This window comes from Adiantum capillus-veneris, chromosome 6 (genome assembly GCF_014529385.1).
Source record: "Adiantum capillus-veneris isolate H3 chromosome 6, ASM1452938v2, whole genome shotgun sequence".
Lineage (NCBI taxonomy): Eukaryota > Viridiplantae > Streptophyta > Polypodiopsida > Polypodiales > Pteridaceae > Adiantum > Adiantum capillus-veneris.
The window spans coordinates 172,142,116-172,159,584 of NC_140936.1; the positions used below are offsets into that span (position 1 = coordinate 172,142,116).

Consider the following 17,469-nt stretch of genomic DNA (forward strand, 5'->3'; position numbering starts at 1 on the left):
TAAAGAAACTGCACTCTCTCATCCCTACGCAGTGCGCACCCTCTTAAAAATTCCTTCATCAATGCGTCCTAATTTCTAAGGTCTCTCTGACTATCCTGTGTTGGCATCGTCCCCCTGCTTGCTTCCTCACCTCCCACACAGAGAGACATAGAGAGTGAGAGATAGGCTACATGTCTTCCTCTCCTAATGTGAGAGAGAGAGAGAGAGAGAGAGAGAGAGAGAGAGAGAAACAAAGGGAGAAACGGACTGCTCCGAGGTTCATACACAAGAGACATAGATAGCCTGCGCACATGCATCACCACGGTGGCTACTCCCGGCAAAAAAGGCTTGAGAGCCCGCCAATGGCCCGCCACGCCCTTGTAGCTAAGCACCGAGAGAGTCACCGGCAGTGTACCGGCAGCATCGGAACTTCAACAGCTCTGCGTAAACAGTAACCCCCGGTGCTAACCGTTCACATGGAGGGAGCAAGCCTCATTGGCCGTGACATAGGGACAGTGTGCCAGGAGAGGTTGACTTTTGACTTGAATGGCCCATCGACGGTAGTGCTGCAGCATGTGCGCAAGGTGCCGATTGGTAGTGCAGCTGGGGTGTCAACCGGCCAGCCATCGGAGACCACTGCATGTGCGCAGGCTAAGAGAGACCTGCCTCACCTTCGCGACACAAAAAGAGCGGGCAAAAATTGGGTCCCCCCCCTTTTCTGCTTGCGCGAATCTTCCAGCTAGCCTTGGCTCATTGCCGCCATCTGCGGAGCCCCTGCTTCCTCCACATACGGACTTTGTTTTCCTTCCCTAGCACAAGAACTTTTAGACAATTCTTGTGTCTAAAAAAAGCACACATTTTTTCCAACATTTAAGCAAAGAAAAATAGAGAGAAAAAACAACGTTGTAATTTACGTGAGAATAGTTCCTTAGATAAGAAAAATTTTGTCCTTTTTCCAACATTTGAAAACTAGTATGAATCTTTTTCGTATATGAGAATAAAAGACTCTCACAGTATTTCTTTTCTCATATGGGATATATTCCGGTTTTCACATGTTAGAGAAAATTCTGATGTAAATTTTTTTTAACCCTAGAGATTTCTTCGTTAATATAATAAACTTTACCCTTTGTACACTCTATAATATGATAGTCTTTCTTTTAGTTAATCGTTTGTTTTGGTCTTGCATGCATTTAGTTTGTTCTGATAAGTGCACATTTTCACAAACCCCTTTCAATTTCCTCTTCTAATGTATAACCTATGACACATTCTTAATCTCTTGGATTTACACATAAGCATTCTATATCCAAGATGGAGGCAATGTGGCATATTCACGACAACACGGAGTGTACCGATCTTGTAAGCATAGCAAGAACAGAGCCCAAGCTCATCCCTTGTTTCAAGCCAAGGTGTGAAGTGGTGGGTATCTAGCACTGGGTGGTGGAGTATTGGAAGGTGGATCGTGGTAGAGCAAGAAAGGGACTTATGGAAAATACTGATTACTATACAAGAACTAGTCACAAGAAGCTATGGTAAGTCTATTTTTTGCAGCTTAGATCAAGATTTTGATTAGGTCGTCTCTCTCTCTCTCTCTCTCTCTCTCTCTCTCTCTCACACACACACACACACACACACACACACACACACACACACACACACTCCCTCTAGTAGCAAGTGTGTGTGTGTGTGTGTGTGAGAGAGAGAGAGAGAGAGAGAGAGAGAGAGAGAGAGAGATTTAATTATCGTCCGCGAAGGTCAGATATGACCTATGGGACCAAAACAAAACATTACATCAATTCTGTGAGGTGCAGGCAATAGATACATATCTGTTAGGGACTAAGGGTCTATCAAGGGGTAGAAGGAAGAAGGGAAAGAATAAGAAACAAAATCTATGGGGGGTCAGGTGCAGGGGGAGTTGGTTATCAACTCATATATATATTCTCTCCCTTGATCAAAACATTTTTGCAACAACTCGTTTATGTAGAGTCTCTCTCTCTCTCTCTCTCTCTCTCTCTCTCTCTCTCTCTCTCTAGCAACACGCTTCCCGTGTTCCAATACCATCGAGTTGTGATTCAAAATGTGATACTTTTCACACACAAATTCAAAACCAATACAAACTAGGCTACTTCTAGGTCACGGTTACGAACAACCCATGTGACATAACATTGTAAAAGATAAGCAGGGTATGATTTCAAAGAGCACTCTTTAAAGAGTGTCTTATTTGTACTTTTCACTTCCCTCCATACATCTAGTCCACATCATGTATATACATAGCCTCCAGAGCAATAGCTTCCATTCCATCGATCTCTTTTTCCACCAATGTGATCTCCTACAAACATAAGTGCGGTTTTTACATGATTGCAAACATAAAAAATGATCAAATTTAGTAACATAAAAAAAAACCACAAAAATAGCACAATTGTTCTTGTATCCATATTCTAATGAGAATTGAAGATGAATTGAGCTCTACTTATAAAAAAATTTGCATAATGATGTGGAATTGGCAATAGATAGGCACAATATCTACTTTTTCCCAAGCTTTTATATGTTAGGCACACACATAGAAACGTGGAGGCAACCTTTCTCTGTTTTTGTCCATCCAATAGCCCCAATCTGAAACCGTAAACGCTAGGGTTGGTTTTTGTTTTTTTGGCGTTTATTGCAGAGCATGCGAGTCTGAGAAATTGGCATGTCGAGGAGGCGGATGAGGCCGGGGAAACCAAGTGATGAAGCTGAAGAAGGCTTGTTTCTCAAAACATTCGCAGTGGCCGCCCAAGAGCTTTCGCCCACCGTCGCTTTGCCTTCGCTGGGCTTGAGAGCTGGTGCTGTTTTTTCTTGCTTGGATATCTGATGGTTTCCCCTCGCCTTTTCTTATGTCGTCATGGTCATTTTGAGAGAGAGAGAGAGAGAGAGAGAGAGAGAGAGAGAGAGAGAGAGAGAGAGAGAGAGAGAGAGAGAGAGAGACGGTGGTGCAGTGATGAGAGTATATTTGGACTAGAGTTTCTGAACAACGGCTCGTCTTGGGCTGTTGCTTTGAAGATAACCCTTGGCTGTCTGAGCACCATCCATCATGTATATAGACCCGGAAGACTCATCTTATTTGTGCGCCAGTTACCAATGTCTTAGGCTTGGATATGCAGTGCCTGGCATGATAATGGCTTTGGCGCTACAGTGCCATGTGGTTATTTTGATCGAGAGAATTTTTCGTCGTATCTTGCGATCGGGAAACGCTACAGACATCTAGATTTCTACACTTTCTCTTGAGTGGTGAATGTAGTTTTGGATAGCGTTTACGCGAATGACTTGAATCAAACGGTGGCAAGCTTTAAGTATCCTTCAATGGTTAAGAGCTCTAGTCGTAGTTATAGTAAAGGTAAGTTCTCCCCAAAGGCTCCAACAGTAGGCGATCTCTGGCTGCTTGTGACATCTACACAGGAACATGGATTCCTCATAATACCTCTTCTGTCTATAATTCGACTACTTGCCCATATGCGGAGGCTGGATTCAGCTGTCAAGAAGATAATGGGCGGCCTGATTCAGACTACTTAAAGTGGAGATGGCAGCCGACAGGATGTGACATTCCGAAGTCAGTTTAGTTAACTTGATTGTAATGCAAGCAATGGTTTTCTGTCGGAATCTTACACAACTGAATTCTGCAGGTTCAATGCAGAAGAAATTCGACAAAGGCTCCGGGGACTTCGCATTGCTACTCTTATGGGAAGAACACAATGGGAATCATTCATTTGCCTTCTCATGGCAGACATCAGAAATAACAGTTCTGTTTATGAAGTGCATGGGAACACTATAACCAAGCAAAGGCCTTACTTAGCTGTGAGGGTTAGTGCTTCAAATTTTATAGTAGAGTATAACCGCTCACCATACCTAGTACAGGAGGGGCCACCTCCTAAACCTGCTCCCAAAAGAACCAAAGAGTCAAATTGTCAAAGCAACGAGTTAAATCATATAAACCACGGTCTCAGAGAATCAAATTGTCAAAGCAGCGAGTTAAATCATCTTGGGTGTGGAAAACAGTCAAATTGTCAAAGCAACAAGTTAAATCATATAAACCACGGTCTGTCGGAAAATCAAATTGTCAAAGCAGCGAGATAAATCATCTTGGGTGTGGAAAACATTAACGGTTTAGGGTTCAATAAACATCATGGCCATAAGCTCACTAGCAATTGACTCACGTTTGAGCTAAGGTATGCAGTACTTATAGCTTGGGTGTGACATTTTAACTTTGTACTTAAGCAAGACACAAACAATCCATTCAAAAATAAAAGAACCCAACTTAGTGCTAAGACGCAAACAATCCATTTAAAAATAGAATAGCTCGACGTAAGTGCTCAAAACACATCACCAGAAACATGCTGTTCAAAACAGAGAGTTTACAATCTTCTTTGTTTTTAGCAAAACTCATAGAATGTGAGTGAGATTTTCTTCTAGGGAATTCACAATCTTAGCCATTAGATGGAATATTACAAGTTATGCTTTTTTATATCTTCCCTTGTAGACAAAATAGCACAAGCTATGCTTTTTTTTAACATCCAATATACCCACTGACTTAGTCTTCATAGGAATGGCCTTGGACTTTTTGTAGAGATTCACTTGATTTTCCTCAAGTAAGAAACCAAAGCACAACAAAGGTAACTTTCTTAAACAAGTAAATTTGAAAACATTACACATTACACCTAATTTATATTTAATACCTTGTTGAAAGTACTTTCAATGTACCGCTTGGGTCTCTTTATGACTCTAGAAGACCTTGAGAATAAGAGAGTCTATGAACCCACTAAAACATTAGATAATGACAACATGGCACATATCAAGAAGTGCTAGCATAAATCTCTAATAGTTTGGTAACTACTTAAACATTCTACTTATTGTCATTTTATTAAAAAAAGGGGCCTCACAAGGTTAGAAGCATCTTTTGTTGTAGTTGTGGCCGATTTTCTCTCATTAAGCACATCTATCAAAGCCTCTAAACAATAAAAAATAGTGCCATCAGGACATAGCTACCTACTTAAACAAGAGAATGTGTAAATAAACGAGAAAGATAGGATGCAATACCATTCTTTTGTTTGGCTTTCCTCTCTTGTAGCACTTTCCCATATTTGGTTCTTTTTCCATATTCTACAACTCAAAGCATAGACAAAAGGGTAAATAGTTTAAAATATTACTTGAGTCTCCTTACCATCATCTTATTTAGGCTAACATATTTCTTTGTCTTGTCGCTTCTTAGAAAAGAGTTCTTCACCATATCCTCCTATACATAACACCATTAATTCATACCATTTGTTTACAAAAGCGGACTATCCATATCAAACATGAGTAAAAAATGTGGTATTCATAGGTATACATTTTTCACTACTTCAAAATGACAATGGGTGGGACATGTTGTTGTAGATATGTTATTATTGGTGGAGAGGTCCAATGTATATTCTTTATCGTTTATGTTCCTATCAACATGTAAATCCTACTCTTGACCAACATAAAGCAAAGAGTTATCGAAAATCTCATTGAAGATAAAAGAAACCTGAAAGAACACCATATTAGAGAGTTTGAGACTTTAGAGCTAATTTGGGAATCACCAATGTATTAAAGATTTGGCCATATGGCCAAACTCCTTTCACAAGGTAGTACTTGAAGAGTTCTTTCGAGCCATGCTCTCAAAACTTTGGCTAAGATTTAGCCATGTGGTCAAATCTTAAATTCATTTTGAAAGTGGTAATTGAGAAATTCACTAATATGGTGTTAAAGAGAAAATAACATTTACCACCATAGGTGGCAGTGTCACTCCCTCTGTGATAAACTCTACCAAGGAACCCGTGCCAAGGGAAATGGCTTCATCTTCTTCCTCTTGGTCCAAAGATTCATTTTTGACGTAATTTGGGCTCTTAGAGAAATGGAAGCAATGTATTATTAAATTCGAGCATGTAATGCTAAAGACTAATAGTAAATATATAAGAATGCGAGAAATAAACTTGTATAAGTATTTATTATAACGACCTCCTTACCACATGATAGCTTGTCTCTATTGTCTCTACTTGAAAATAGTTGTCCTCGTAGATCTGAAAATAAAGAAGGTTAGAAAAACACCAATTTAGGCTAATGGATATTGGCCAATGCATGCAAAGTGTCTTTTTACCCCATGACCTAATTTGGAGTTACAAGCACTTATGCTGGAATAGTTTTGCTTGGCAATATTTGAAAGTATATTTTTCTAATTAAAACATAAGAAAACCTTCTTATCCATGCAAATAGAGGTAGGTTTATGATTATTACTTCATTGTTTTTAACAATAGAGGAAGTTGAGTCTCCTTGTGGATTTGGGTATTGTGTCATGTATTCCCTGTTCTAAGAAACACACACACACACACACACACACACACACACACACACACACACACACGAATGCAATTGCGAGATAAAAAAGAAAGATACATCATTACTATATAAAAATGATGTTTACAATGCAATATAAAAATTACATGGTATTGAGTGCCTTCTTCTTGAGCATGATGGTCTTTCACAGTGTGGTCCTCTTGGCTTTGATAGCCTCTTTGAACAAAAAATCTCCCTCCATATACTCTTCATCCTATAAAGCAACACATAAATATAATAGTCAACAAAGAGATAACCCATTCAATAAAAAAGACAATGAAGAAAGCTTCATGCAATTATAAAGTACTCACATGATGTGAAATGTCCACTTCTTGAATCATGTGGTCTGCCACCACCACAAAGCTTTTATCCTAAAAACCAAACATATGTTAGAAGCTCACTAATAACTTCAAAAACATATTGTATATGGGCATAACATGTTTTGTGGTGACTCACATGATTTTGAGTAATGATTTCTTCAATGGCATAGCATCTATGTCGCATTGCATTGATTTTTGGTTCTTCTTCATGAGAATCCCCAAGAGCCTTGGGAGATTTGTACCTTTTGTAATTTTGCCAACCTATGATCTTTAAGTATCTATCTCAAACTTTCCAATGAATGGGTGGGATATTCGCAAAATGCAATGAGGGTAAGCTAGATATATTTGACTCTATCAACACCTCAAGTTCTCTTTTAGCTTGCTTTTCTTTCCGTAGATTTAGCCGTGAGAACTCCATTACCCCCATCTCTTTAAAGGGACATTCTTTGATCCATTTTTCTAATTTTATCCATGTCCTTACAATAAGTCGCATGTTAAACACTGTAGAAATTTTTCAAAAAGGGCTTTCCCACTATAGGAAACAAATGCTTAGTTTCATTGGGTTTGAAAATCTGCTCATACGTGACTGGAAGAGCATCGACGGGAGTATGGACGTCATTGTTTACATCAATGTTGTGTATTTCAATTAAAGCGTAATCGATATTTGTAGATGTGTGATTACAAAGATTTTCTAATAAAGCAAAGGGCCAACCTTGGCATGCCACAACTGCTCGATGTTCAAACCAAAGGAAGAAACCCTTTGAAAGGCAAGCCTAGCGTTGAGGACGTTGGGTTGCTCCTAGGGTGTGTTGTGTTTTGGAGCTTGTGTATTAAATAATCTCCTCAATGAGGATAAAAGAAGAATCCAGTGATGAGGTTACCATAGCTCTGTGAAGGAAGCAATGGATTAGTTAGTATGGGCTCTCTCTCGCTCTCTCCTGCACACACAAAGTGTGGAGGAACTCTCTCTCTCTCTCTCTCTCTCTCTCTCTCTCTCTCTCTCTCTCTCTCTCTCTCTCTCTCTCCCCAGACTAGCGATAGTTCAATAGCAAGCAGCTAGGTTGCGCCAATCTCTCTCTCTCACACGAGCACACACACACCATCTTACTGGAGTTCGTCCTTTGGCTGTTGGAGTGATGAGGAATCAATGACCCATCATCAGTGCTCTGGAGTTGGGTATTGAGAGAGAGAGAGGAGGGGGGGGGGGGGGGGGGGGGGGGGTTGTATCTGTATTGTGAGAGGGAGGGAGGGAGAGAGAGAGAGAGAGAGAGAGAGAGAGAGAGAGAGAGAGAGAGAGAGAGAGAGAGAGAGAGAGATATTGAGAAAGAGAGAGAGTGCACGAGCAAGTCATCTACTCTGCGAGGTCCAATTCTGCGCTCTGCGTCTCTCTCTCTCTCTCTCTCTCTCTCTCTCTCTCTCTCACACACACACACACACACACACACACACACACACACACACACACACACACACACACACACACACACACGCACGCACGCACACACACACACACACACACACTCTACGATGGTCTGTGTAGGATGATTTACTAGCGGTTAGAACTTAGCGCCGTTGGAAGTCAGCCATGACTATGCTCGGCCCCACCTGTCGCCATGCCCATTCTCTCTCCCCCTCTCTCTCTCTCTCTCTTCTGGTTCGCTGTCAGGATAGCAGGGCTATTTTGGGCATGGCAAATTAGTCTTAAATTTTTCTCAAAGTAAAGCGGGCTCCAAATTAATGTTTTAATTGTGCATGGAAGTTTTCAAGAAGTAAAATTAAGAGGTACACGAAGGCTTTTACACCAGTTCCATAAACATTTTGTAGGCTTTCTGATATTTAAATTTAACATTTGTAGGTAAATGGGGAAGAAAAGGAGGACGAGACAACTCTTAATCGAAGGGAATGCTCTAGTGTTCGGGAAAAACCATCTTCCCAAACATACAAAATTCCTTTTCTTGAATTTTCCAAGAGGAATTTTTTAAAAATTAGGTTATTTTTCCAAATTTTACACTATTTTTCTTTATTTATGGGGGGAATTTATCCTTTTGCGCTTGCCCTCAACCGTTATTTTTGAAGTTGAAAACAGCATGCTATTAAATTGAGACACATTTTTCCGGATCATTGGACTGCTCTATCCCTTCATAGATATTAGCATGCTTATGTCGTTTGCATCATCCAACCCAAACACACACTAAGACCTTGCTCTTGTACCCCTCATCTCCAATGATGACCTCAACTTTTCACTATACCTTTGTACATCCCACACCACCCACAAAGAGGCTATCTTGCTTGTGATCCCTATACCTCCTCCTCCTCCTCCTCCTCCTCCTCCCCATCCTCTCTCTCTCTCTCTCTCTCTCTCTCTCTCTCTCTCTCTCTCTCTCTCTCTCTCTCTCTCTCTCTCTCTCTCTCTCTCACATGTGGGCCGCTAGTTGCCCGACAAGTCCTACACAACTTATAGGGGCTTCGAGAAGTGTTACGGCAAGTTATTGATCATTCCCAAGTAGTAGCATGTGAACTACTTATGCCCTAGATATGGATATCAAGATTGATTATTAATAAGGATTGTATTGCTGAGATGTGTATTGATGGTTTAAGATGTATATTAAGATCGGCCTGGTCTCATACCCCTCATCTCCAACGGTGACCTGTGTTTTTCGTTATACCTTTCTACCCACACCACCCTGAGAGAGGCTTATCTTGCTCGTGAGCCCTTCTCTCTCTCTCTCTCTCTCTCTCTCTCTCTCTCTCTCTCTCTCTCTCTCTCTCTCTCATTCATGTGGGTCGCTAGCTGGCCCTTCAAGTTTTAAACAACTTATAAGAGCTTCGGTTCACCATGATACCACCACAAACTGCAGTGAAGTTAAAGGATAATTTTTATACATTGGGTAAGACCGATTGGACAAGGTATGATACATGTAGAAGTCACATCTAATTGAGAGGTATATTTGCGATAAGGCTCGTATAGATTGTCTCCATAGGGATTATTGCTCATCGTGCTATAAATAACTAGTAAGTCATATCATTATTGTTATCCACACTAGTAATAAGCAATAGTTACTACTAATGAAAATTATTCCTAGGCAGTATAACATACGCATAAGTAGTATATAATTATAGCACAGGGAAGTGTCATGGCAAGTGATTCATCCTTCCTAGGTAGTAGCAGCCTCATGGGATCATAAATACCCAGGGCAGTGGTATCAAGATTTATTGGTATATATTGGGGGAGACCTATTTGACAAGGTATCATACATGTAGAAGTGACAAAACTAACTAAGAGGTATATTTGTGATAAGGTCCGTATTGCTTGTCTCCATAGGGACTATTGCCCACCGTGTTATACATAAATAGTAAGTTGGTCGATCATTGTGCACCATGCTAGTAATAATGAATAAAAAGTGTTAACGAAAATTATTCCTAGGTTGTACATACGTATAAGTAGTAAAGGAGTAGTAAATAGTTATACCACATGGAAGTGTTATGGCGTGGTTATTGATCATTCCCGCGATGTAGTAACATGGGATCTTCTTATGCCTTGGATAGTGATATGAGTATTGATCATTTTTTAAAAGGACTATATTGATTGTCTCCATAGGGATTATTGCCCTCCGTGTTATACATAACTAGTAAAATAGTGGATTAATGCACACCAGGCTAGTAATAGGCAATAATATTAAATGTTAATGATAGTTATTCCCAAGTAGTACGTACATATAAGCAGTAAAGGAGAAGTTATAGCATATGGAAGTGTTATGGTGAGCGATCGATCATTCACAGGTAGTAGCTTTGGATCATAAGTAATGCCCTGGATAGTGAGATCATGATTGATTATTGGTCAAGAGATATGATAAAAAAAGGACAACTAATTGAGAGATATATTTATGATAAGGACTCTATTGCTTGTCTTCATAGGGATTATTGTTATCCATGCTAGTAATATATGGTGGGATCTCAGAAAGGCTCAGCCCAAGAATCTCATAGTAAATGTGGGGGACTGGTCTGAAGGTCATTCTGTTAAACTTTGGCACCTTCTTTGGGGCGTGTTTCAAGTGTAACAAATTTGGACATTTTGCTAGGGCGTGTCCAGCCACGTCAACAGTGATCCCAGGCCATGGGATGAGGATAAAGTTGATTCTGCTATGAGACATATGGAAACTGAAGAGAAGACTCCAGAGGAAGGTACAGTAAAGACACGTGGAAATAAGCAGCTGACCGTCGACCTAGCGACCAAAGGGAATGAAGAGATACCCACTAAGGCCCAATCTAGCAACAGTAAGGCCACCCCCAATTACTGGTTCACGTCCACTGCACAGAGAAAACAGTCATCCCCACTGGTACAGAAGATTGTTATGTCTCCCACATTTATAAAGCAAGAAGAAGGCTAGCACCAATTGTCCAACATTTCTTGCAAGCGTTTCAAATCCCAGGCATGGGCAGTCGGGCAGCTGAAAGAAGCCCCATCAGACACTCCCAAATCCCCCTTCCTATATGATAACATATTTGAGATTCTTCGAGATAATAACCCCGAAAATTTCAAAATCACTGAGGAGCATGGGATTGAGCTGACATAAGAGAGAAGCAGGAAAGAGGGCACTGAAGATGAATGCCTAGAAGTTGTGGAATCCGTACCCCTATCTCAATAAATGGAAGAGCTGAGATGCAATTCTTGGAACGTGAAGGGGATTAAGACCCAAAAGAAGAGCGCACTATTTTGGAAGGAAGTCATAAGAGGTAAGGGAATCAACTTTTGGGCTATCCAGGAGCATAACCTAGATGCCACTAGCAAAAGAAAGCAAACATTCGGTAAGAAATTGGCCTTCTACGGAGAGGGAGCCGATGGATACAGTGGGGTCCCCTATTATGGACAGGGATCTTGAGCCTAAGGTAGTCTTCAATCATCCCTCTGGGAGGGCTCTGGGAATTAAAATCAAATGGGATGAACAAATTGTCACTATAATCAACGTGTATGGGCCTTGTGTAGCGAAGGATAGGGCCAAACTGTGGGATCACCTGAAAGATATCCATGTTGAAGGAGAATGGCTCTTGGTAGGTGATTTTAATATGGTGGAGAAAAGAAGGGACATAAGTGGCACATCGAGCATGCTAGCTGGATCTGAACAATCCAAATGGCTAAGCCTATGTGAGAAGTGGGCATTGGTGGACATGTGGGAGTTAGGCCCATGGAGCAACACGACGGGGTTCACACACACTAGCCTGCAATATACCAATAGAGCTTCCCGACTGGACCGTTGCTACTTTTCTCATCAGGCTGATTGGCTACCTTCAAGCTTGGAAATGAAGGTGATAACGTCACATAGCTTATCAGATCACCTTCCGGTAAGCATAAAATTGAAAAAAAACAAAGGAGCGGATCATTGCCCTCAAGGTTCTAAAAAGCTACTTTCAACAGGGACGCACCTACTCAATGACTCTCTCTTTAGAAGCCTCACTCTCAAAGCTATAAGCAAGCTTAGGAAAGATGTGGACTCAGGAAGCCCTAGGACCTGGGACATTTTTGCCAAGAGTATCCAAAAAGCCATCAAAATTGTGGGTCCTAAAAGAAAGAAAAAACAAGAGGAACAACTCAATCAGCTCATTGAAAATTTTGAAATCCTTACCACCAAAAAACGGGAAGGGTTCGCTTCAGAGACAGAGCACAGAAGATGGCTAGAAGCGAAAGCAAAAATAATCGTTCTTCAACTTGAGGAGGTGAGGAAGGCCATAATCCTATCCAAAGAAACTTTCCTCCAGCCGGAGGAGGCTAACTGTACCCACTTCTTCAGGGCCCTCAAATTTAAAAGAAATCGGGGCCTAGTCCACTCTCTCACATATACGGATGGAAATATTATTGAAAAGCCTGATGAAATGGCTGCATTAATGCTCAACCACTTGCAACAGATCATAGGTCAGAGGATCGCTCCCCTGAAATAGATGCCGCCAGAACAACTCTTCTTGGGAGCGTAGAAAGAGCGATTTCCCTCTATGAAGCCATTCTCTTGGAGAAGGTGTTCACCGAGGATGAATGCTCCCTTGCGCTGCATGCTCTAGGTAAAGAAAGATCCCCTGGTTGGGATGGGTTGACTACTGAGTTCTTCATGGAATTTTGGGAAGATCTAAAGTCCCCCATCACGAGAATGGAGAATCAAGCCTTCGGGAATGGGGTCATGGACTTAAGCATTAAAAGAGGCCTCGTTAAGCCTATCCCCAAACAAGTATGCAGCTCCCGACTTAAGCATTGGCACCCCATAACGATGGTGTGAGTTACCTATAAAATTATTGCCAAAACTGTAGCCCTCAGGCTATCCCCCCTCCTTGACAAAGTTCTCACTCCCCACCAGCATGGATTCATCAAGGGAAGGTCAATCTATGACAACATTTTGGCTGCAATGGTCGGCATTGAATATGCCGCTTTCTCAAAGCAAGAGTGTATCTTGTTGCAGCTGGATTTGGATAAAGCCTATGATAGAATAACATGGTCATTCATTGAAGATGTCATGAAGTCATTAGGCTTTAGGCCACGGATGTGTCGCCTAGTCAGCACCCTGGGTGCTGAAAGCCAATCGAAGCTCCTGTTCAATGAGAGGATTGTGGGATCTTTTGAGGTTAGAAGGTCCATAAAACAAGGATGCCCACTTGCCCCTCTTATGTTCTCCATTGGTTCCCACCCTCTGGTTACATTACTGGAAAACAATGCTGCTAAAGGAGAGATTCAAGGATTGGCACTTCCGAATAACGACCAGTTTGCTGGCAAAGCTTTTCACGGATGATTCCCTGCTCTTTCTTAAAGCTTGCCCTCAGGTACTTAGAAAAGATTTGGAAATTGTGCAACCTTCTGCCTTAGCCTTATGATCAAAGTGTAGTGTGGAAAAAATCAAGATTGATCTCTCTCTCCGAGAATGACTCGTTTGATCCATCTATGTGGACCGGGGAGATAGTGTCAAAAGGTTGGAGTTACTCACAAGCAGAGATTCTTATGGGTTTTGGAGAAGGTCAAGTTTAAGATGCGCAGGTGGGAGTTCGTGCTTCTCCCCTTCCCGAGCAGAATAAAGGCTATCAACTCTTTCATGTTACCCTATATAGCCTTCAATGGTCCGTTGCTTAAGCTGGCTAAATGCAACTGGAAAGAGTTCTTGAAACCGCTGAAGAGATTTCTTTGGAAGAACAACACTAAAAGCACAGTACCCTGGCAATGGGCAAAGTGGGAGGCGGTTGCGAGACCTTTGGAGCAAGGTGGCCTTGGGATTATTAACCCCAGCAACCACGTGGAGGCTCAATGTGCCAAGTTTGTAAGGAACACCAGACTTGGGCTATTATAGCTAAAGATATGATGGACAACTCCAAAATTTTCTCGCAAGGCGGTCAGTGGAAAGAGGTCGATGTGCACAACAAGCTGTTGGTCCCGCAATGGCTCTTCCTAAAACTCAGGGGAACGACAGGTGAGCTTACCCGCAAATGCAATAGAGTAACAGGGTCTTTGGAATGGGGAGAGTTATCAAGGTACTTCCACAACTCTATATCTCATTGGTCCCTTGGCTCCCTAAGGCTGGAGGCATCCTTTTGACCCCCGTTTTGGAGGGAAGTGGCCAGAAAAGTTAATAACAAAGGTATTAGGCGTATAATCCAGCTGTGGGACTATAGTAGAGGTTGTTGGAAAGGAGTTGATCAAATGCATTCCGAGTTTACCCTCTGTGGTCTAGAAAGATTGCTGATCAGCAGAGCCCTCGAACAACTCACTTTGCTGTATCTGCTAGACTGTGAGTCCAAGCTCGAGTAGAAAGCTTGGGAATGGCCGAGGAAAAGACATTTCCTCAAACCCCAAAGAAAGAGTGTATATCTCACTCTAATGAAATCACAGGATTGGTTCTCCCCGCTCAATAAACAATGGGGAAAGAATTGGCCAGAGTCAAGGTGGGAAACAACCGTCATTTGGTGCCCTCAATGGCCGGATAGGATGAAGGTTTTTTTATGGAAGGTACTATGGGGAGCCTTACCAACTGGAGTGAGGGTCCTTGCTAGGGGAATTGGTCCAAATAGATGCTCGCAATGTAGAACGGCTTCTGAAGATCTTTCCCACATGTTTATGGAGTGTCCGTCAATCTGTGGACTTGCAGGCAAGATTTGCAAATGGATCCAAAAAACCTGGAAAATAGGATTCTTCAAGAACGATCTCTTCTTGGGAGGAAAGATGTTCAAGAGTCATACTCTACTCATTGCTACACAAATAGTGAGGTATTGCTACTTTAAACACATTTGGAAGGCAAGGAACAATCAAATTTTTGAGAACTCTCTGGAGGTAGCTAAGTTTGTGGAGATAGTCCAAGAAAGCAGGGTAACGATCATCACCATTGGGAAGCAAAAGAACTCAAAAGAGTGGAGTAAGACCCTCAGGGATGTTGAGAATGTGTGAGATCATCCATTGTCAAGGGGTGGCTCCCCCATCAGCCGATGTATCTAGAATCCAGTGAAGTGGTCATGGCTCATCATGAGCATGACAAAAATTTGTAATTTTTAGATATGGTAATATAATCCACTCACCATTGTGACTTTTGCAAAAAAAAAAAAAAAAAAGTTTGGATTGGTTATATAGGTTTTGGAGACCAATAGCTTCATTACTTTTACACATAATTGCTTTTCTTTGCAAGGTAATTGGTGATAAATTACGTTCTAAGAACTCAAAAAACGGTTCTCAATTGTCAAAAAGGAATAAAGATTAGAAGGGTATCTTTGGAATTTTTGAAATTTGAGGGGTATTTTGGGCATTTCCATAAAGTAGAGGGTATTTTGGAGAGTCCCTTGTTTTTTTCTAACATTGCGGAAACTAGATCCTTGCTCCTCGTCGAACCGAGTTGCACCTTGGTGACATTTTAGAAGGAGGGTGCGAAAAGTTAGCGAGAGCCAGAGAGGGAGATTGTTTAAACTTGAACAGGGCGCGGTGCATAGAGAATCGAGGCCAAAGCCCGTGAATTGATGGTGCACAGAGAAACCAGAGATCGTGAGATGGGGCAAGAGAGAATTAGTTGATCAGGGAGCCAACTCAGAGTGTAAGATGGGGTGAGAGAGAAGACCTTGATGATGTTCAGAGAGGGACACTGCTTAGAGAGATAAGGCCTTCATGGATTGGAATGGAAAGCTTAATGACGTTGTGAGCGAGATGGAAACACACAAAACGCCTCTATAATCACCCGACACAATCTCTTGGGATGATACACACACACACACACACACACTATGGGGCACCACTCGGCTTACCCAACCCTCCTGGCCGAGATAGCGAACACATCGATGGAGTGAGAGGAGAGAGACTATCCATTTGCGCACTCAACACAGAGAGAGAGACACACACACACCCAAATAACTCAGCTTAAAAGAGGATAATTTCTGATTTTTAGATACAATTGATCTTGGGCCAACACTAATGGGACAAATAGCTCACACAATATGGATGAAATATGCCAAATACAATCACAAATTTGAAGAGAGACTTCGCTCACAGGAGAAACTTACACAACCAAAAATAGAAGGAAAAAGTGAGGAATTTGGCAAAATGGACAGCACCATTGCATACGGACCCTCAGATGAGCAGTTTATGGCCAAAACAAGCTCCAAAAATAGCAAAAATTGAGTTGTGTTTGTTCCTCCTCTTCTCTCCACGTTTTTCTGGTCTTTTTCTCAGGTTTTTTAATGTCCACACTTCACTTTATCCCTTGGGAACCTTTGGACTTTTAGTTAACCTCAAATGGACCCCAAACATGCCAAAAACTGGCCACACAATGCATTTTTGTCACCCTTCTACATCCATCTGCACACCTGGCACTCAACTTTTTCCAATAATTCATCCCACAATCATGTGAAGTGGCCCCCAAATACAGTTCTCATGATTACCTTTTTGACGATTCATCACAAGAAAACACCCATGTTGTGTCCGTACTTATCCACATGCAAGGATTGACCCCATTCGACCTCCTGACGCCACTGGACGTCATCTGATGCACCTGCTTACCTCATGTCGTCGGCCCGTGGATAGCTTCCTCAAGAAGTTTTACGTGCTACCAACTCCTCATTATTATAGAAAAAATACACTGGCAATGGTGATAATGAAAATCGATGTACTATGTACACGTTGTCCTACCTGTACACATGTGGGCCCCACCTAACCACCTGGCTATGGAAAATGGGCAATCCTTTATTTGATGCACCATGCATGTGTATGTACATATGTGCAATCACTTATTCCGAAAAACTCCTAACATAATTTGCCCATCTCCTAGCCTGCTAGATCATTCATGATCAGCAACAACAAAAAGAGATATGAGACTCGTCGCATCACAGGTCTCCTCATCCCTCACATACATTACTTTTCTGTAGACAACTCATCTTGCTCCACCATCATCAATGTAGTATGATACAATTTAAGTCGCAATCCATTTACCCTTGACTTATGTAGAATCCCATCCAGGTTAGCCAACTGATATGTACCATTCGGAAAACACTCCACTACCTTGAAAGGGCCTTCCCACTTAATTTGAAACTTCTTTTGGAATGTCTTGTCCAACTTACTGTTGTAGCGCAAAACCAAGTCATGTTTCTTGATACCCTTACCTTTTTATTTATCTTTTATAAAGCTTTATCTTCAATCTGCCCATAATGTTCCAATGCGCTCATCCTATCCAGTTGAACCTCTTGTAATTGTAAGAGCCTCTCTTTGAATGCATCATTGGACTGCCCAAGCAACTTCTCTAACATCTTGACCGCATGAAACTCTACTTCCATAGGCAATAGTACTTCC

At 41.6% G+C, this 17,469-nt stretch overlaps 1 protein-coding gene and 2 non-coding genes across 3 annotated transcripts; all 3 read left to right on the top strand.

Annotated features, from left to right (window-relative positions):
• The first annotated feature begins 2,665 nt into the window (after nucleotides 1–2,665).
• On the top strand, nucleotides 2,666–4,503 carry LOC147456713 (protein trichome berefringence-like 7). Its single transcript, XM_086513881.1, has 3 exons — nucleotides 2,666–2,798; nucleotides 3,355–3,562; nucleotides 3,636–4,503. Exons 1-3 carry the CDS (start codon nucleotides 2,666–2,668, stop codon nucleotides 4,084–4,086), a joined length of 792 nt encoding a protein of 263 aa, XP_086370007.1. The 3' UTR covers nucleotides 4,087–4,503.
• On the top strand, nucleotides 2,942–3,042 carry LOC147456714 (small nucleolar RNA Z157/R69/R10). The gene has a single exon (XR_015188529.1). It is a non-coding gene; the product is annotated as a small nucleolar RNA Z157/R69/R10 (small nucleolar RNA).
• On the top strand, nucleotides 3,090–3,218 carry LOC147456715 (small nucleolar RNA snoR80). The gene has a single exon (XR_015188527.1). It is a non-coding gene; the product is annotated as a small nucleolar RNA snoR80 (small nucleolar RNA).
• Nucleotides 4,504–17,469: the final 12,966 nt, after the last annotated feature.